This window comes from Ranitomeya imitator, chromosome 2 (assembly GCF_032444005.1).
Source record: "Ranitomeya imitator isolate aRanImi1 chromosome 2, aRanImi1.pri, whole genome shotgun sequence".
Taxonomy (NCBI): domain Eukaryota; kingdom Metazoa; phylum Chordata; class Amphibia; order Anura; family Dendrobatidae; genus Ranitomeya; species Ranitomeya imitator.
Window position 1 is genome coordinate 805,528,381 of NC_091283.1, and position 21,218 is coordinate 805,549,598.

Sequence of the window (21,218 nt, forward strand, 5' to 3'; positions counted from 1 at the left end):
TACGACATGTTTACACCTCACTAAATGGCCAAACTCCCCACACGGGGCCGTGGTATCGACACTTGGCGACAGCACCCGTGAGAGTGCAGTTTGTCTGAAGAGGTGGGTGTGCCCGCTTTTGGTCGACGGCACTGCCACTGGGTCCCTCCTAGTACAATAAAGTGTCTCTGGCGGTGGTGGTGCGCACCCAACGTCAGACACACCGTTGTAATATGAGGGGCCCTGGGCCTGTACCGCCGGCCACAAGACAGTTCCCCCCCCCAGCTCAAACAGTGCTCTACCACTTGCAAAATTATCTCACAGCTCCACCAATGTTTAGTCTATGCGCTGACATCCTTCAATGCCTGCCACTGACAATACCATTGTATTGACATTTTTGTTATGTTAGGCCTTCGATGCCTGTCTGTGGTCACTCCTTCCACTAGGCTTCCACTGACCACACCACTGCTGCCCGTGTACCCCTGTAACCAATTTAAAATAGCCTACAGCCATGTGTTATTATTTTAGGCCTTCGATGCCTGTCTGCGGTCACTCCTTCCACTAGGCCTCCACTGACCACACCACTGCTGCCCGTGTACCCCTGGAACCAATTTAAAATTGCCTACAGCCATGTGTTATTATTTTAGGCCTTCGATGCCTGTCTGCGGTCACTCCTTCCACTAGGCCTCCACTGACCACACCACTGCTGCCCGTGTACCCCTGGAACCAATTTAAAATTGCCTACAGCCATGTGTTATTATTTTAGGCCTTCGATGCCTGTCTGCGGTCACTCCTTCCACTAGGCCTCCACTGGCCACACCACTGCTGCCCGTGTACCCCTGGAACCAATTTAAAATTGCCTACAGCCATGTGTTATTATTTTAGGCCTTCGATGCCTGTCTGCGGTCACTCCTTCCACTAGGCCTCCACTGACCACACCACTGCTGCCCGTGTACCCCTGGAACCAATTTAAAATTGCCTACAGCCATGTGTTATTATTTTAGGCCTTCGATGCCTGTCTGCGGTCACTCCTTCCACTAGGCCTCCACTGACCACACCACTGCTGCCCGTGTACCCCTGGAACCAATTTAAAATTGCCTACAGCCATGTGTTATTATTTTAGGCCTTCGATGCCTGTCTGCGGTCACTCCTTCCACTAGGCCTCCACTGACCACACCACTGCTGCCCGTGTACCCCTGGAACCAATTTAAAATTGCCTACAGCCATGTGTTATTATTTTAGGCCTTCGATGCCTGTCTGCGGTCACTCCTTCCACTAGGCCTCCACTGACCACACCACTGCTGCCCGTGTACCCCTGGAACCAACATCAGAAAATATAAAAATAAGTATTTTGCTTATAAAAAAGAAAATACTGGAGAGATATCAAATGCAGACATTTTAACATTAAAAACAAACACATACAACAAAAATCTGGTACAGTACTAAAAATGGCCACCAGCTACAATAACTTTCTCCTGCAAGTAGTTAACTGAAAGGTTTTTTCAATTTTAAACACAGATATGGCATCCACCGAGTGTTGTCCTGTCGCGTCTTCATTATATTATTGCCAAGAAGATGCAAAACAATGAAAATAATAAAATCATTATTTACCAAAAAAATAAAGTCAAAACCACATTGCAAATAAACATTCATTACAAATAAAGAAGCAGGGCGCGTCCGAGGGTGAGTATATACCTAATAAGAATATAATCACCCTCGAACGCGCCCTGCTTCTTTCCGACAGCCTTCCTTCCTAAGAATCAGCCCTTCCGTGGTGTAGAGAGAGGGTTTGTTACACTCCAAGGTGTTCCCCAGGTTGCCTTTCCTGAGCTTCGATCTTCCGGCTCTCGTTTAGTAGTTGTTGGAAACTACGCTGCATTAGGCCTACAAATTGGGTATGGGGTGTAGAGAGATGGTGTGTTCCACTCCAAGGTATTCTCCAGGTTGCCTTTCCTGAGCTTCGATCTTCCGGCTCTCGTTTAGTAGTTGTTGGAAACTATGCTGCATTAGGCCTACAAATTGGGTATGGGGTGTAGAGAGATGGTGTGTTCCACTCCAAGGTGTTCCCCAGGTTTCCTCGCCAATGCTTCGATCATCATGCTCTCATTTAGTAGTTGTTGGAAACTACGCTGCATTAGGCCTACAAATTGGGTATGGGGTGTAGAGAGATGGTGTGTTCCACTCCAAGGTGTTCCCCAGGTTGCCTTTCCTGAGCTTCGATCTTCCGGTTCTCGTTTAGTAGTTGTTGGAAACTACGCTGCATTAGGCCTACAAATTGGGTATGGGGTGTAGAGAGATGGTGTGTTCCACTCCAAGGTGTTCCCCAGGTTTCCTCGCCAATGCTTCGATCATCATGCTCTCGTTTAGTAGTTGTTGGAAACTACGCTGCATTGGGCCTACAAATTGGGTATGGGGTGTAGAGAGATGGTGTGTTCCACTCCAAGGTGTTCTCCAGGTTGCCTTTCCTGAGCTTCGATCTTCCGGCTCTCGTTTAGTAGTTCTTGGAAACTACACTGCATTAGGCCTACAAATTGGGTATGGGGTGTAGAGAGATGGTGTGTTCCACTCCAAGGTGTTCTCCAGGTTGCCTTTCCTGAGCTTCGATCTTCCGGCTCTCGTTTAGTAGTTCTTGGAAACTACACTGCATTAGGCCTACAAATTGGGTATGGGGTGTAGAGAGATGGTGTGTTCCACTTCAAGGTGTTCTCCAGGTTGCCTTTCCTGAACTTCTATCTTCAGGCTCTCATTAAATTGTGGTTAAACGGAACAACTGCATTTGGCGTACTAGTTGGTTTGGGGCCTACTATCGGTGTCTGCCACTCCTTGCTGTTCTGCTGGTTTCCTGTCCTGAAATTCCGTTTTCAGGCGCTCGTTAAGTAGTTGTTAATGTTAGACTACATTTGGCCTACTAGTTGGGTTGGGGCCTACTATCGGTGTCTGCCACTCCTTGCTGTTCTCCTCCACTGAACAAAGCTGTGCCGCCTGTTTACTACTGTTGCCAATTTTGAACTGCATTTCGACTACTTACTGATTTGGGCCTACTCTCTGTGTCAGCCTCTCATTCCAGTTGTCCTCCACTGCAATGCCCCCTGATTAGTCCTGTGTTACCAATTTTGAACTGCATTTAGCCCACTTTATTCTTTGGGCCTATATCTGTGTTTCCTCCTCATCCTGCCCATTGCCCAGCCAGTGATAGATGAGTCTGCTGGTACATTGACCCATAACGCAACATTTCCCGTGCACGCTACACTGCAAGATTGTGACCCTGCTGAAAGTCAGGTCCCCCTTCCCGCATACCATACCACCTTACACGGGGACAAACAGGAAGGTGCAGATGAAAGTGCAGGTTCCTTCATCAGGTGGGGGGAGGAATACTAGTTGGCGACGTCACTGGCACAGGGCCTCTCATAGTACGCAAAAGTGTTGCTGCCGGTGGGAGGCGCCCCCGCCGTGCAAACACACCGCTGTACTTTGAGGGGCCCTGTGTCAGTGCCAATGACAACGAGTGGGCCCCCCCTGCTTTCTCAGGTTCACAGCACTTGCAAAGTTGAAATACTTACCTCTCCCTGCTCCACTGCCGTGACGTGGTCCAGATTTCCTGGGCCCACTAATTACTTGAACCAGCCCTACCCACCACAACTTTAGCCAAATGAACCCCAATTTCAAATGCCTTCCAATTATTATAAGGTAAATTACGCTTGACAAGCTTCATTAAGAAGAATGGATGGTTTTGACATTAAAATGGGCACTCTAGGTGTTTTCCTGGCCCCCACTCACTGCCGACTATGCTGCCCCATTGACTTGCATTGGGTTTCGTGTTTCGGTCGATCCCGACTTTACGTCATAATCGGCCGATTTCACTCGACCCGACTTTTGAGATAGTCGGGTTTCGCGAAACCCGGCTCGACTCTAAAAAGGTCAAGGTCGCTCAACTCTAATCACAGGAAGTGAGAGCAAATCTGACAAGCAGGGTCGCTACCTGCACAGTAAATGAATGTACAGTATTTAGAAAAATGTTCCATTTTTACATGTTAGTTCAGAGAGCAAAATATGGAATGTGCACACAGAACTGATTAGTTGTGTAGAAAAAAAGAAAGAAAAACAGAAAGAAACAGACAGAAAGAAATGAAAGAAAGTTAAAAGAAAGAAGGAAAGAAAGGAACAAAAGAAAGGAATGAAAAAAGGAACAAAAGATAGAAAGAAAGGATGAAAGAAAGGAAGAAAGGAAGGAAGGAACAAAAAAGGAACGAATGAAAGAAAGGAACAAAAAAGAAAAAGAAAGAAAGAAAGAAAAAGAAAAAGAAAGGAAGGAACACAAAAAGTAAGAGAGAAAGAAAGAAAAAAAAGAAAAAAAAAGAAAAAGAAAGGAACAAAGGAACAGAAGAAAGAAAGGAACGAAAAAAGAAACAAAAGAAAGGAACAAAAAAAGAAAAAGGAAGGAAGGAACAAAAACGTAAGTAAGAAAGAAAGCCAAAGAAAGGAAGAAAGGAACAAAAAAAGCAACAAAAGAAAGAAAGGATGAAAGAAAGGAAGGAAGGAACAAAAAAAGGAACGAATGAAAGAAAGGAACAAAAAAGAAAGAAAGAAAGAAAGAAAGAAAGGAAGGAAGGAAGGAACACAAAAAGTAAGAGAGAAAGAAGGAAAGAAAGAAAGACAAAGAAAGGAACAAAGGAACAGAAGAAAGAAAGGAACGAAAAAAGAAACAAAAGAAAGGAACAAAAAAGTAAGTAAGAAAGAAAAAAAGAAACAAAACAGTAAGAAAGAAAGGAAGGAAGAAAGGAAGGAAGGAAGGAAGGAACAAAAAAGGAACAATTGAAAGGAACAAAAAAAGAAAGAAAGAAAAATGAAGGAAAGAAGGAAGGAACAAAAAAAGTAAGTAAGAAAGCAAGCCAAAGAATGGAAGAAAGGAACAAAAGAAAGAAAGGAACAAAAAAAAGGAAAGAAAGAAAGAAAGAAAGAAAGAAAGAAAGAAAGAAAGAAAGAAAGAAAGAAAGAAAATGCTTATTGGCACAAAATATATAATAGGGAAAAAAGAGGGCCACTGCGTTGTTTAGCAAGGGCGGCAGGAAGGAAGGAAGGAACAAAAAAAGTAAGTAAGAAAGAAAGCCAAAGAACGGAAGAAAGGAACAAAAGAAAGAAAGGAACAAAAAAAAGGAAAGAAAGAAAGAAAGAGAAAGAAAGAAAGAAAAAAAAAAAGAAAGAAAGTGCTTATTGTCAGAAAATATATAATAGGGAAAAAAGAGGGCCACTGTGTTGTTTAGCGAGGGCGGCATGTCAGTACAGGTGACTGTGTGTGATTGTGGCTTGTACTATTCACTTTAATGGGAAAATATGCAGGAGCCGACAGAGCTATGAGTGCATAGGAGCCAATGTGCCGGCCTAAAGTAAGAGGCAGAAGTGGCACTTGCAAGGTAAATTTCCCCTCTTAATACTAGTTAATGGGGGATAGAGGCACTCAGTCATCACACATAATGTATATTTTTTACAATGGAGTGTATACAAGCAAAACCACGTAGGTATAGTCCTAAGTAAGGTGAATAGTGGCACATACCCAACACATTTATAAGTTATTGGGCAAGGATAACAATGGCGGAACACTTCTAGAAATCCCAAATGGCATTCATAATATAGAAATAAAGAAACACTCTACACTTAATATTTCTGATTGTGGATACCTGCATATCCATTGCTCCTCATCGTGATCTTAACTGGTGGCGACACATGGTTGTCATTCGGTGGAGGTTCATAGTTGTCGCCATCCCCTTCTATAGGAACCACATATTGTTCTGAATCAGAATGCTCATCGGGGCTGTCATAGTCACTTCCCTTAGTTAATGACAAAAAAAGTAACATTTTAAGTTCAGTAGATTTAAAGGGGTTTGCCAGCATTAGAAAAACATGGCTGCTGTCTTTCCAGAAACAGTTCCACTGCTGACTACTGGTTGTGTGCGGTAATGCAGCTCAGCTGTATTCACTTTAATAAGGGGCATCGTTGCAATTGCTGGCAATCCATAGTCAGGGATGCTGCCATTTCTGAAAGACAGCAGCTATGTTTTTGAAATCCTTAACAACACTTTCATAACCAAAATTGAGACCACGTCAATGAGAAGCTAGGAAATTCTGGAATAATACAATAAATAAAACACCATAAATGATAATGACAATCTAAATGTTATGAATTGCAAATGTAAAAGGTCAATGTATGAAGCCTTAATGCGTAGTCATATACAGAAAATACTGTTGTAGCGTTAGGCTTGAGGCTTTTGTGCAAACTTGGAATTTTTTTTTGTTATCCCATTGCAACCAAAATTTCCATTATTGCACCCCCTCCTCCTTGTGTATTACACTCTACCCTTCTTTTAGGTACAGTGTGCTCATTTCCCAAAATTTCTTCCTGAATTTTAGATCTCCTCCTGCCTTCCATGAAGGCCCCCATACATTGTTCTACTAAAGTTGTCCTTGAAGTTGGCGGACAGTCTAATATATATGGCAAATTCCAAAAAGTCCCAGCATTCGCGTGATGTTGAGTAAATTATTTTACCATAATCATCAACATTAACAGAAATAAGCACTTGAAATGGATCACTCTGTTTGCAATGACTCTATATAATATATAAGTTTCACTTTTTGTACTGAAGAACTGAAATAAATTAACTTTTTGATGATATTCTAATTTTGTGAGAAGCACCTGTATATGGTGGCCTTACAATTACTTACAGATGGTCTTGGGGAGAAACTGATCCTACCTGTTGGATTTCTAATGGATGATCTTTTTTTCACCGGTAAATAGGCCTCCCTCCAGAACAGTCTGGTAGCAGCTCTCTCATGGAAAACGCTGAATCAAGTGTTCCTGTATTTGGGAAAGAGCTTATGGCTGAACAAGCCTTCGGCCGACAGCCATCTGATATGTATGAGGGCCTTCATACTCTACAATGCTAAATACAATGGTACCCCCTGCAGCTAGAACAGTACCATCCCTGCTTTCTGCGAGAACTACTTCCACTACATCCTAGTATATAAGATAAGAGGCCTTAACGTTACATATAACTCTTCAATGAAACACATGGGGAATTGTAGTTTTGGTTTCCCTTTAAGGACCATGCTCCATAAATGTAAAACATGTGGTTTGTGGTCCCGTGCATTAGGCTAGGTTCACACTGCGTTGTGTGAACCCGTTTAACGGACTACGTTACACCGCGGCATAACACGGTGTAACGTAGTCAGTTAACGCCGCCATTGCTTGCAATGGCGAACGCATTGCTAGCGCACGCCCACATTGGGCGTGCGCTAGCGATGTGCCATCATTTGAGTGACGGACCTCGAACGCTGCTTGCAGCGTTCAAGGTCCGTTCCTCGCTAGCGCAGATCGGGCATCTGCGCTAGCAGGATCGGCAAACGCGATCCCTTTTGGGACATTGCGTTAGCGCACTCCGTTAGCCTATGCGCTAAATGGATTGCCCTAAGGCAATGTGAACCTAGCCTTAGATATGCAGTGAAATGCCACTGCCTCCATTGGTGATCATGTTACAGCAGGGTACCTCACCCCCATAAACAGACCATGGCAAATCATTGTCAACCAAGACCAGCTCTAGCCATCACCAATGTCACCATAAAGGGAGTTCTCATGGATGCCCTAGTTACCATGGAAAACTACATAATAAAAAAAACCAGTGTGAATGTTCCTCGGAGGTTTGTTAAAAAAAATAAAAAAAAAAAACACAACACCCCGTCAAGCATAGAGGAATCAAAGCCATACCAATAGCTTACTCCAGCTACCTGAGATTATAATGAGTATATATTAAAAGACTAAAACAACATGGGGTATTCATAACAACTCTTTGCGTTAAAGTGAAATTGCAAATTTAAAGAAAAGAAACATACTTTGAAAAATGTTTTCTTTTTGTTAAGGATAATTAAAGTTTAATAAAGAAAATATACTTAAAAAAACAAAAAACCTATATGTCACAAAAAAAAACAGTAAAAATTATTTTGATAGCTTAAAAAAGACAATAAAAAGCAATGCGAACCCTTAGTAACTGGTGGCAGAAAACACAGGGACATTTTAAATATAAGTACAGTACATTAAAATATAGTATTTTTTTCGTGAAGCAATAAAAAGATTTTTTAAAGATTGGAAAGTCCCCTTCGAATCATTTTTAGAACATGATGTGATATTTTTATTGCAGTTACACCCACTTCTAGTGCAAGTTTGCAAAATTTAATATATAAAATGTTGAAAAAAAAAAAAAAAGTTCTTACAAATTCATCGAACCATTCATCATCCTCTCCCCCGGGTGGGCCTGTAGATAAAAATCAGAATATGTTGGATTAAGAATAAGAACATTTTAAGACTTTAAAAAAAAAAAAGTTCTGTTACCGGTCTGGTAATCTCTTCTGGGGACAGTCGGAGGAGCTTGCTTTGTTATTCTATAAAGAAAAACAAAAAATTAAAAACAGCAAGAAAAAAAAAGTGTCAAAAGTAACGTAAAAAACTGTAAAAAAAAAAAACCACAAAGTTATATGGTATAGGCTAGGTGCCGGACACACGGGACAATGATGCGTACGATGCAAAGCACATTGAGTATGCTGTTAGTATCAGATAGATGAAGCTAGTATAGAAAAGGGGTATAGCCAAGCTTTATGGTATTAGGGGAACTTTGGTAGCCCCAAGCCATAATCTCCAGTAAGGTCCCAACAATCACAAGTTTTTATAGCATTAGTCTTTTCGTATGGACCATCAATTTGAACCCTCCTGTGAGTCAGGGCGCAGGTGCGATTGCTTTAACTATAGTTATTCTCCTGATTATGGTACTTTCATATTTTCAGTTTTGGGGACGCCATGCAATTTTCTTTCTCCAGTTACCGTCCACAATATTGATTTTAGAAAATTACTGTTAGCAGCGAAAGCATCCTGAAACTATATGTCCCATGATGTCTTGCCAAGACATCACAAAGGGAGATGTAACCAGATCAGATTTAGCAGATTGTATAGTTATAAAGGTCCTTCAAAATCATGAACAGGATATCGGAAAGTCACAAGCCCAGGGAAAAGCATAAGAGAGGCTGCAGATTGCATTGGGGGCAGCAGCATGCATGTCGCTGGCAGGGTGCAAACACTATAGGACTGAAGGCTGGTTGTAATAGCCTTAGTCATCTAGTCGAAGTAGGAATTGGCCAAGAGGAGGTCCAATGAGAACCATAAAATACCCACAGTCCTAACAAGGGGACATCTAGTACGTCTATGTAAAATATATATTCAGGACCCTCTTAGTTCTAAAGCAGAGATACATTTATAAATCTGCTCCAATGTCATGGAAATGGTTATTTTCAGCAACTAATTAAATGTTTTGGACTGCGCTTCTCAAAACTGGTTAGGTATCAACAGAAAATAGATTCAAGCATGGGAAGAACATGCAGACTCCTGTGCTCTCCGTGATAGATTTTTGTAGGTTGGTTTTCATCTGTGACAAAAATGGACATGTCTCCATGTGTTTTGGCAAACATACTGCTTTCAAAAAAAAACCAAAAACATGGACATGTGAACAGCCACATGGAGTATAATGGGTACGTATTCTATGCTTGAACAATGGAAGTGAAAAGGAGAGTTTAATCTATCAACCTGGAGTCCAAACCACTTAGCTGGAAGAGAATTTCCTAGACCAGATACATTTTAGCTGTGAAACACAGATGTTGTAGATGTAAAACATTGTTTGCACTGACAAAGTAAATTGTTTTTTTGAGATGATTGAAAAACAAAGTATATATTGGAAAGTTGCAATCATTATATTACGTCTTGATTAAACTTTACTTAATGGGGATCCTGTTACATTGAATATGTTTTTTTGAGCACCCCGAAGACACGGTTAGCACACAAGCATTCTCGGATAACACCTTATCCAACCACGTTTGCGCATCACTAATTCCTATGTATTGGTATATCACAAGGTTTTTTTTAGTGCATACGCTGCAAGCTCCAGACTTAGTAATAGTTTATAAACTGCATTGCACATTTTGTATAGTGACCTTCCCAAAAAAAATTGATATAATGATACATGAACAGTTTTAATTTCCCATATTTTATACTCGTTTTGTTTATTGAGCCAACAAGAGTTTCTGATCGTCATGAATTGGTCATGGATATTTCCTTATATTAGGATTCTGATCACATCACCGTTTTGTCATTTGCTTACAATGGTAGCCAAAGTTGTGGTGGATCTGTTGACTTACAATGGAGTTTGTTGGGTCATATCATGGTTCTGTCACGATCTCCCTTGTTTTACCGTAAGAACATGCGTTGCATAATGCACAACTCTCTCATTAAATGTCTCAGAATCAGGCGTCTCGGATGCAGATATGCACTCAGGCTTACTAATGGTAGCCTTTACAGTCAATGTCATCTAGGCAAGTCTTCCTCATTCCTTGCATTTACCAATTTGAGTAAATCTGTCGATGGTATTTTACTAGAAACCCTCATTTTTGCTGCACGGCTTGGGGCAATTTTAAATGTTCCTGCTAAACAGGAAATTCTGCAACATGGCTCAGTGCAATGTACATATTATGGTCAGAGGTGTGGTACCTATGGAGATATCTCTGATCAGTGGATTAAGATGTTATTTTTTTTTTGCTAAGTATTGAATACATGTATACACACGGCTTGAGGACCAAAAAAAGCTAAGATAATGGCTCAGCTCAATAGAATGCTGTGTAGAGCATAGGTATAAGGCAGCCATGGAGTGTGTTTATCTAAGGGGTAATGTTTCTCCTTGTGGAGAGTGACATGCCTGACATACCAAGGTCAGGAGGCTTATAAGCCATGCAATGCTCCTCTGGGAAAGTAAATATGCAAACTGTCTCTTCACAGAGGAAGAGGACTTGAACTCTAGTGCCACCTATTGGAAGCAGTGATCCTCAAAGTCAATATTGACTCTTTAACGAGCCTTGTCACATGACATAGGATAAAGGCCAAACCAGAGGCTCAATTTGCAGACATAGTGTTTTGAGGTTTTTCCCCTCATCAGTGGAAAGACTGAGATCTGATTTGCCTATTCGAGAGGCTTCTGACTACAATAAGGGCTAACATTTCTCCTTGTGGAGAGTGACATACCAGTTTAAGGAGGCCTATAAGCCATGCAATTCTCCTGTGAAATTAAATATGCAAATTGCCTCTTCAGAGAGGAAGACTTGAACTCTAATGCCACCTATTGGAAGTAGCAATCCTGGAAACCAAAATTAGGCTACCAGATATCAAAGTCATTAGCACCTTGCAATTGAGTTAGGAGAGGAGCCATACGATGCCAGTGGGGTCCTTTGTCTAACCACTTTGATGCCTTGGTCACTTTAAATAGCCCAGATAAGAGTAAACTCCACTCACAGTCATTAAAGTTGTAGATTATAGACTATTCCGGCTCTCAATGGCGCAGGCTCAGCTCCTGAACTTGTGCCGTTACTGTGCTGCACATGTGCAGTGTTTTGCCGGATCTCCATCCTGATAAATCTGTATATATGGCCAATAAATGTAACAGTTTAAAGAATCTCTTTTTCCACTTAGAGCAGTTTGTATTACAGCATCAATATAATGCATTTAGGTGGCCCAATGATTTGTACGCTTGCCCTGCATAGAGATTTCTTGTTCTCCCCATGTTTGAGCAGGGTTCCTCCTCAGCAACGTTTTTTTTTTTTTTTGAGACGTTGGCCAGAAAAAAGAAAAAAAAAAAAGGTTGGCAACCCTGGCCATAGCTTCAGTTCAGTTAGCCAACGATGGAAGGATTAAGCACGTACAATCAATAAGATAATTTCTAAAGTGCTGAAGTAAAGACCGCGTGGTACAATGAAGACAGTAGTATTCAATCCATCTGGTTTTGTTTGACTCACAGTGGCCACAATTTTGATGGATGCAGTAGCACCCGTCCATCATATAGAGCCTCATTATAAAAAAAAATATATACATATAAAATTGCGATACCTGCGTTTTACTATACAGTTTGGTATACAGATGCATATCAACCGGACAGGGGTCCAACGCAGAGAACATAGACAGCATGCAGATTGCGTTCCCGCACTAAGTTGTGCAACCATTTAAGGCTCTATTTTAATGTTCCCTTTGACTTCTGCCTTTTTATTTTTAGTCATAACCACGTGGCCATTATCTGGAAAACTAAGACATTGTTAAAAAGATCACATCAAGCGTCATTGTTGGTCTCCACTCATAATCACAAGGTCCTAAATATTTCCTCCTTTTACTCGCTCAGCGTTATATGAAGTTGGATAAGGATTTTTTGCCTTATGTTTATGACTCAAGTCATAAGCAATGACTCTAGTGGCAAGAAATTGGCTCAATATTAGGGGTCTTCTGCTGAACATTTGTAGTCCATTATTGTGGCAGAGCCAGGGCCTCCTGGAAGATGTTCAGATCTATGGGCATGCAGGGCTTAATTTACATGGTGCAAGGCTACCTGGACTTCACATTTAGTGGAGAGTCAGACGGACGTAAAACTGGGTCAAGGATCGTAACGCAATGCTTGGACTTGCCGTTGGCTCTCCCTACCAGAACTCGATAGCTGGATACAAATGCATGCGGTCACACTTGGTTCATCAGACCGACCGCCAGTCCAAGCATTGTGATGCGATCCCCATCCGAGTTATACGGCCTTGTGACTATCCCCTTATTCGTAGACTAGGAGATCAGAAGCTGTCACAAAAGTAAAAACATCCCAGATAGTAACTATAGAAAAATCATATCCTCCCTCCTGCGACTCCATTACACATTTGACTTTATTGATCCCTACTTTTGCAAAAGAGAATGGCAGAGTACTCAGTCTGTTTTGCTAAGAAAAGCCTCACGAGATTGCGATCTGTGCTTTCAGGGTAGCTAACCTTAACTGGAGACCACCTTTTACTATAAGCCCCATAAGGACCTCCTATATACGTATGTACATTATGGAAGTAGATCATTTTAGTGCATAGGTTTCTGGCAAGCAAGACAAAACACAAAGAAGCAAAGAAAATAAATTAGCCAAAGTGCAGATTGAAACATGTAATGGTTGATTTCCATACCGATCCCATGTATCTTTCCCAGTTTTACAAATTAACGCCACCTGATCATTTTGGAACCTAAACATTGAGGGACAGAGACAGAGCTTACACCCATAGACTGCAGAATTATAAATCACATTATAGCAAAGTCAGAGAAAGTGATCAACAGGGAACAAGATTGTCCATCTCCTTTTTTCCAAGCTTTTTTTTGTATTTTAATTATTTTAAAATAAAATTAAAAAACAAACAAACATTTTTTTTGGACTCTCCATGACTTTATGGATTATTGACCACCTTGTTGATGAAAATTTTGTTGGTGAGAAAATCAGTGGCTGTTAAGGAATACATTCACCTGTCAACACAATTATACAACCAATGTAAAGAGCGGATCTAAAGTATATAAAAGTGATAATTTACTGATTCTGAGTTGCACTATACCATCTGATGGCTCCTGACCGTATGGCCTGGTTTTGCCCTGTTTGGTAAGGGTCTGGACAGGGCTTGGTCCAGTGACTCGTATTTTGGGAAGTTGTGTCATTGCATAGGAATTGAGACTAAGGCTGTGTTCAAACTTCATTTTTGCACTACCTCCAGCATGTCTGGATTTAGGACCCAGCACTCCGGGCATATTAAAAAAAAAAAAAAAAAGATTTATTTTGCCTATATTGGTCCTTTACCAATTAACAGAATTTTATCCAAAGAATTGTTTAGAGTTTTGTTAGCTTCCAAGTTAGGTTTTCTTTTCCGACCATGCATTAAAGCCTTGTTCTCATCTCAGTCACATGTTGGAGATAGGAATATCAATCGTCAAGTTCACAGCACAGAAAGTCGAGATCTGGAAACAGTCAAGTATGAAATCCCATAGTATTGTATTGCACAACAAGTGTATCTTGGGGATAATCATTTAAAGGTTGCTTTTTTCCACACTTTTTGGAATAAGTTGGGCCATTTTTTTTAATTCTATAGTAAGGTGCTGGTGACTGTGCTCATCTATACAGATACATACTGCAAACACAAAAAAAAAATTAAAAATCAAAAAATTATCCCATACAGAAACTAAAAATAAGAGAAACAAATTTTGTGAAAAATATAGTAGCAACTGGCAGAATTTTAGTCAACTTTTCATGCAGCACAAATCTGGATGTAAACAGTAAAGTTGTGTTAAGGAAACTGATAAGAGATAACATACACTGTGTTCCAAATTATTATGCAAATTGGATTTAAGTGTCAAAGATTTAATTGTTTCATTTTTCAAATAAACTCATGGATGGTATTGTGTCTCAGGGCTCAATAGTCACTGAAATCAATCTTAAACACCTTTGATAATTAGTTTTCCAGGTGATTCTAATTAAAGGAAAACTACTTAAAGATGATGATCCACATTATTAAGCAGGCCACAAGTTTCAAGCAATATGGGAAATAAAAAGGATCTCTCTGCTGCTGAAAAGCATCAAATAGTGCAATGCCTTGGTCAAGGGATGAAAGCATTAGATATTTCATGAAAACTTAAGAGTGATCATTATACTGTGAAGAGATTTGTGACTGAAACAGAGCATAGACAGAGTTCATGCAGATAAAGGCATAATGAGGAAGGTTTCTACCAGACACATTCATTGAATTAAGAGAAAAGCTGCCAAAATACCATTACAAAGCAGCAAGCAGTTATTTGAAGCTGCTGGTGCCTTCTTGAGTCCCTCGAACCTCAAGGTATAGGATCCTTCAAAGGCTTGCTGTGGTGCATAAACCTACTATTCGGCCACCCCTAAATAGTGTTCACAAGCAGAAATGGTTGCAGTGGGCCCAGACATACATGAAGACTAATTTTCAAACAGTCTTCTTTACTGATGAGTGTCGAGCAACCCTGGATGGTCTAGATGGATAGAGTAGTGGATGGTTGGTGGATGGCCTCCATGTCCCAACACGGCTGCGACGTTAGCAAGGAGGTGGAGGAGTCATGTTTTGGGCCGGAATCATAGGGAAACAGCTGGTAGGGCCCTTTAAGGTTCCTGAAGGTGTGAAAATGACCTCTGCAAAGTAAATAGAATTTCTGACTGACAACTTTCGTCCATGGTTTAAAAAGCAGAAATGTGCCTTCAGGAGCAAAATCATCTTCATGCTGACAATGCACCATCTAATGCTGCAAAGAATACCTCTGAGTCATTGGCTGCTATGGGCATAAAAGGGGATAAACTCATGGTGTGGCCACCATCTTTCCCTGACCTCAACCCTATAGAGAACCTTTGGAGTATAATCAAGCAAAAGATCTATGAGGGTGGGAGGCAGTTCACATCAAAAAAGCAGCTCTGGGAGGTTATTCTGACTTCATGCAAAGACATACAAGCAGAAACTCTCCAAAAACTCACAAGTTCAATGGATGCAAGAATTGTGAAGGTGATATCAAAGAAGGGGTCCTATGTTAACATGTAACTTGGCCTGTTAGGATGTTTTGGAGTTAAATAGCTTTTTTGTTCAGTGAATGTGACCTCCTAATGCTGCAAATTCCACACTGTTTACACTGTGTGCAGAATTATTAGGCAAGTTGTATTTTAGAGGATTATTTTTATTATTGATCAACAACTATGTTCTCAATCAACCCAAAAGACTCGTAAATATCAAAGCTTAATATTTTTGGAAATTGTACTGTTTGTTTTTTTTAGATTTGGCTATCTTAGGAGGATATCTGTTTGTGCAGGTAACTATTACTGTGCAGAATTATTAGGCAACTTAATAAAAATCAAATATATTCCCATCTCACTTCTTTTTTTTCACTAGATAAACCAATATCACTGCACAAAATTTAGAAATAAACATTTCTGACATTCAAAATCAAACAACAAAAAATTAGTGACCAATATAGCCACCTTTCTTTATGATGACACTCAGCAGCCTTCCATCCATAGATTCTGTCAGTTGCTTGATCTGTTTACGATCAACATTGTGTGCAGCATCCACCACAGCCTCCAGACACTGTTCCGAGAGGTGGACTGTTTTCCCTTCCTGTAGATCTCACCTCTTATGAGGGACCACAGGTTCTCTATGGGGTTCAGATCAGGTGAACAAGGGGGCCATGTCATTATTTTTTCTTCTTTGAGACCTTTACTGGCCAGCCATGCCGTGGAGTAGTTGGAGGCATGTGATGGAGCATTGTCCTGCATGAAAATCATGTTTTTCTTGAACGATACCGACTTCTTCCTGTACCACTGCTTGAAGAAGTTGTCTTCCAGAAACTGGCAGTAGTTCTGGGAGTGGAGTTTCACTCCATCCTCAACCCGAAAAGGTCCCACAAGTTCATCTTTGATGATAGCAGCCCATACCGGTACCCCACCTCCACCTTGCTAGCGTCTGAGTCGGAGTGGAGCTCTCTGCCCTTTACTGATCCAGCCTCTGGCCCATCAAGAGTCACTCTCATTTCATCAGTCCATAAAACCTTTAAAAAGTCAGTCTTAAGATATTTTCTTGGCCCAGTCTTGAGGTTTTATCTTATGTTTCTTGTTCAAAGGTGGTTGTTTTTCAGCCTTCCTTACTTTGGCCATGTCCCTGAGTATTGCACACCTTGAGCTTTTTGTTACTCCAGTAACGTTGCAGCTCTGAAATATGGCAAAACTGGTGGCAAATGGCATCTTGGCAGCTTCACGCTTGATTTTCCTCAATTCATGGGCAGTTATTTTGCGCCTTTTCTGCCCAACACGCTTCTTGCGACCCTGTTGGCTATTTGCCATGAAACGCTTGATTGTTCGGTGATCATGCTTCAAAAGTTTGGCAATTTCAAGACTGCTGCATCCCTCTGCAATACATCTCACAATTTTGGACTTTCCAGAGCCCGTGAAATCTTTCCATTTTGCCAAAGGAAAGGAAGTTGCCTAATAATTATGCACACCTTATATAGGGTTTTGATGTCATTAGACAACACCCCTCCTCATTACAGAGATGCACATCACCTGATTTACTTAACTGGTAGTTGGCTCTCAAGCCTGAACAGCTTGGAGTAGGACGACATGTATAAAAAGTATCATGTGATCAAAATACAACTTGCCTAATAATTTTTGAGTTTTTATTCATTTTGGAGATTACACTGACTACACTGTTATCATTGGGAGGTTTCTTCAAAGAAGTAAGACAGGCAATTAACAGTAAAAAGAAAGCATTTGCACTACTAAAGCAGGATGGCACCATTGAAGCTCTAAAAAACTATAGGGAGAAAAATACTTTATCTAAAAAACTAATTAAAGCTGCCAAAAAGGAAACAGAGAAGCACATTGCTAAGGAGAGTAAAACTAATCCCAAACTGTTCTTCAACTATATCAATAGTAAAAGAATAAAACCTGAAAATGTAGGCCCCTTAAAAAATAGTGAGGAAAGAATGGTTGTAGATGACGAGGAAAAAGCTAACATATTAAACACCTTCTTCTCCACGGTATTCACGGTGGAAAATGAAATGCTAGGTGAAATCCCAAGAAACAATGAAAACCCTATATTAAGGGTCACCAATCTAACCCAAGAAGAGGTGCGAAACCGGCTAAATAAGATTAAAACAGATAAATCTCCGGGTCCGGATGGCATACACCCACGAGTACTAAGAGAACTAAGTAATGTAATAGATAAACCATTATTTCTTATTTTTAGGGACTCTATAGCGACAGGGTCTGTTCCGCAGGATTGGCGCATAGCAAATGTGGTGCCAATATTCAAAAAGGGCTCTAAAAGTGAACCTGGAAATTATAGGCCAGTAAGTCTAACCTCTATTGTTGGTAAAATATTTGAAGGGTTTCTGAGGGATGTTATTCTGGATTATCTCAATGAGAATAACTGTTTAACTCCATATCAGCATGGGTTTATGAGAAATCGCTCCTGTCAAACCAATCTAATCAGTTTTTATGAAGAGGTAAGCTATAGGCTGGACCACGGTGAGTCATTGGACGTGGTATATCTCGATTTTTCCAAAGCGTTTGATACCGTGCTGCACAAGAGGTTGGTACACAAAATGAGAATGCTTGGTCTGGGGGAAATTGTGTGTAAATGGGTTAGTAACTGGCTTAGTGATAGAAAGCAGAGGGTGGTTATAAATGGTATAGTCTCTAACTGGGTCGCTGTGACCAGTGGGGTACCGCAGGGATCAGTATTGGGACCTGTTCTCTTCAACATATTCATTAATGATCTGGTAGAAGGTTTACACAGTAAAATATCGATATTTGCAGATGATACAAAACTATGTAAAGCAGTTAATACAAGAGAAGATAGTATTCTGCTACAGATGGATCTGGATAAGTTGGAAACTTGGGCTGAAAGGTGGCAGATGAGGTTTAACAATGATAAATGTAAGGTTATACACATGGGAAGAAGGAATCAATGTCACCATTACACACTGAATGGGAAACCACTGGGTAAATCTGACAGGGAGAAGGACTTGGGGATCCTAGTTAATGATAAACTTACCTGGAGCAGCCAGTGCCAGGCAGCAGCTGCCAAGGCAAACAGGATCATGGGGTGCATTAAAAGAGGTCTGGATACACATGATGAGAGCATTATACTGCCTCTGTACAAATCCATAGTTAGACCGCACATGGAGTACTGTGTCCAGTTTTGGGCACCGGTGCTCAGGAAGGATATAATGGAACTAGAGAGAGTACAAAGGAGGGCAACAAAATTAATAAAGGGGATGGGAGAACTACAATACCCAGATAGATTAGCAAAATTAGGATTATTTAGTCTAGAAAAAAGACGACTGAGGGGCGATCTAATAACCATGTATAAGTATATAAGGGGACAATACAAATATCTCGCTGAGGATCTGTTTATACCAAGGAAGGTGACGGGCACAAGGGGGCATTCTTTGCGTCTGGAGGAGAGAAGGTTTTTCCACCAACATAGAAGAGGATTCTTTACTGTTAGGGCAGTGAGAATCTGGAATTGCTTGCCTGAGGAGGTGGTGATGGCGAACTCAGTCGAGGGGTTCAAGAGAGGCCTGGATGTCTTCCTGGAGCAGAACAATATTGTATCATACAATTATTAGGTTCTGTAGAAGGACGTAGATCTGGGGATTTATTATGATGGAATATAGGCTGAACTGGATGGACAAATGTCTTTTTTCGGCCTTACTATGTTACTATGTTACTATGTATGCTCTAATGGGTGATGACTTTTATTAGACTGGCTGTCATTTCCATCGACCATTTAGGAAAATCTGAGAAAAATATCATTTGCATAATAATTTGGAACATGGTGTAAGGAGAACATAAAGGTACCTTCACACATAACGATATTGTTAACGATATCGTTGCTTTTTGTGACGTAGCAACGATATCGTTAAGGATATCGTTATGTGTGACAGCGACCAACGATCAGGCCCCTGCTGGGAGATCGTTGGTCGCTGAATAAAGTCCAGAACTTTATTTAGTCGCTGGACTCCTGCTGACATCGCTGGATCGGCGTGTGTGACACCGATCCAGCGATGTCTTCACTGGTAACCAGGGTAAACATCGGGTAACTAAGCGCAGGGCCGCGCTTAGTAACCCGATGTTTACCCTGGTTACCATCCTAAAAGTAAAAAAAAACAAACACTACATACTTACCTACAGCCGTCTGTCCTCCAGCGCTGTGCTCTGCACTCCTCCTGTACTGGCTGTGAGCGTCGGTCAGCCGGAAAGCAGAGCGGTGACGTCACCGCTCTGCTTTCCGGCCGCTGTGCTCACACAGACAGTACAGGAGGAGAGCAGAGCACAGCGCTGGAGGACAGACGGCTGTAGGTAAGTATGTAGCGTTTGTTTTTTTTTACTTTTAGGATGGTAACCATGGTAAACATCGGGTTACTAAGCGCGGCCCTGCGCTTAGTTACCCGATGTTTACCCTGGTTACCGGCATCGTTGGTCGCTGGAGAGCGGTCTGTGTGACAGCTCTCCAGCGACCAAACAGCGACGCTGCAGCGATCCGGATCGTTGTCGGTATCGCTGCAGCGTCGCTTAATGTGAAGGTACCTTAAGTAATATTTTTTTCTCTCTGGTGTAAATGTTGCTGTTCTCCCTAATCTGGTTTTATCTTTCTTTTGTTTCTGTATCTCTCCATTCCTGAGATATGGCCTCCTCTTCCTTTTATGTAAATCTAGTCTTGTTAGTCAAATGGGTGTGGTCCTCAAAAAGACTCCCACATAGAAGAGTTGATCTCCACACCCATATGGTAACAATACTACATTTACATACAGGAAAAAGCGGGCCAAATCTGTACAATGGAGAGGCCAGAAACAAGAAAAAATAATAGCAAAGATTCAAGAGAATTGAGGCATTTACACCATGTAAAGAAAAAATAGACATTTATTTAAAGTGCCAGGTCCTTTTTAATTAAGCTTATATTTCTAATAATCATTAATATTAAGTTCAATTTGTTCAGAACAATACATTTTATCTATACAATTAGGCCTCATTCAGACCGTGATTTTTCTTGTTTGTAGAAACATGGACTGTTGTTCATCAGTGTTTTGGAACAGATCTTCATCAGTGTTTGGTCAATTTGTGAGGTTTTACCATCAGAGTTTCACTGGCGATTTCCTTAAAGGGGTTGTCCCACAAGCAAAGTTCATTTTAATCAATAGATCTCGGAATAATAATAATTTCCATAAATGTATGCAATAAAAAAAATGTTCCTGTGCTGAGATAATCTTATAAATGTGTCCCTGTTGTGTACTGTGTAATGGCCGTGTCTGACAGTATAGGGATATCGTCTGATCTACCACAGCTTTTGAATAGGGAAGGACGCAAAGTGTATACAGACAGGACAGCACGGGGATCACAAATGATTCTCTGAGGTAAAATATTGTTTCAAAACAGGAAGTGAAATTTTTTACCTCACAAAAAGAATCAGTTGTGCTCCCGTACTGTCCTGTCTGTATACTCTTTTCTCCCCCCCGCCCAGGAGCTGTGCTATTATCAGACAATGTTCCTGTACGGTCAGATACAGCCATTACATAGTACACAGCAGGGACACATTTATAAGATTATCTCAGCACAGGAACATTTTATTTAAATACATCCAATTGTGGAAATTCTTATTATTCCGAGATCTATTGATTAAAATCAACTTCGTTTGTAGGAAAACGCCTTTAAATAAATGGTGCAATGTTAATATCGGACAGTACTTGGATTATACACTGATGCCAACCATGTGCCATCTGTGATTTTTCACGGACTCAGACTTATATGGGTAATTTTATGATCGTT

General features: G+C 40.8%; 1 protein-coding gene across 11 annotated transcripts in view; it reads right to left on the reverse strand.

The window, feature by feature from the left end:
• The window catches only part of BLNK (B cell linker), a 271,319-nt gene that overhangs the window by 53,808 nt on the left and 196,293 nt on the right, over window positions 1-21,218 (reverse strand). For 6 of the 11 annotated variants that reach the window (XM_069753811.1, XM_069753809.1, XM_069753818.1 and 3 more), the window contains 3 exons: window positions 8,357-8,406; window positions 8,239-8,279; window positions 5,655-5,805 (listed from right to left, as the gene is read on the reverse strand). In XM_069753811.1, the coding sequence (XP_069609912.1) occupies window positions 5,655-5,805; window positions 8,239-8,279; window positions 8,357-8,406 (242 nt within the window). Of the gene's footprint in view, window positions 1-5,654; window positions 5,806-8,238; window positions 8,280-8,356; window positions 8,407-13,032; window positions 13,090-21,218 lie in introns of all 11 variants that reach the window. The other 5 variants (XM_069753810.1, XM_069753808.1, XM_069753814.1 and 2 more) reach the window with 1 other exon arrangement.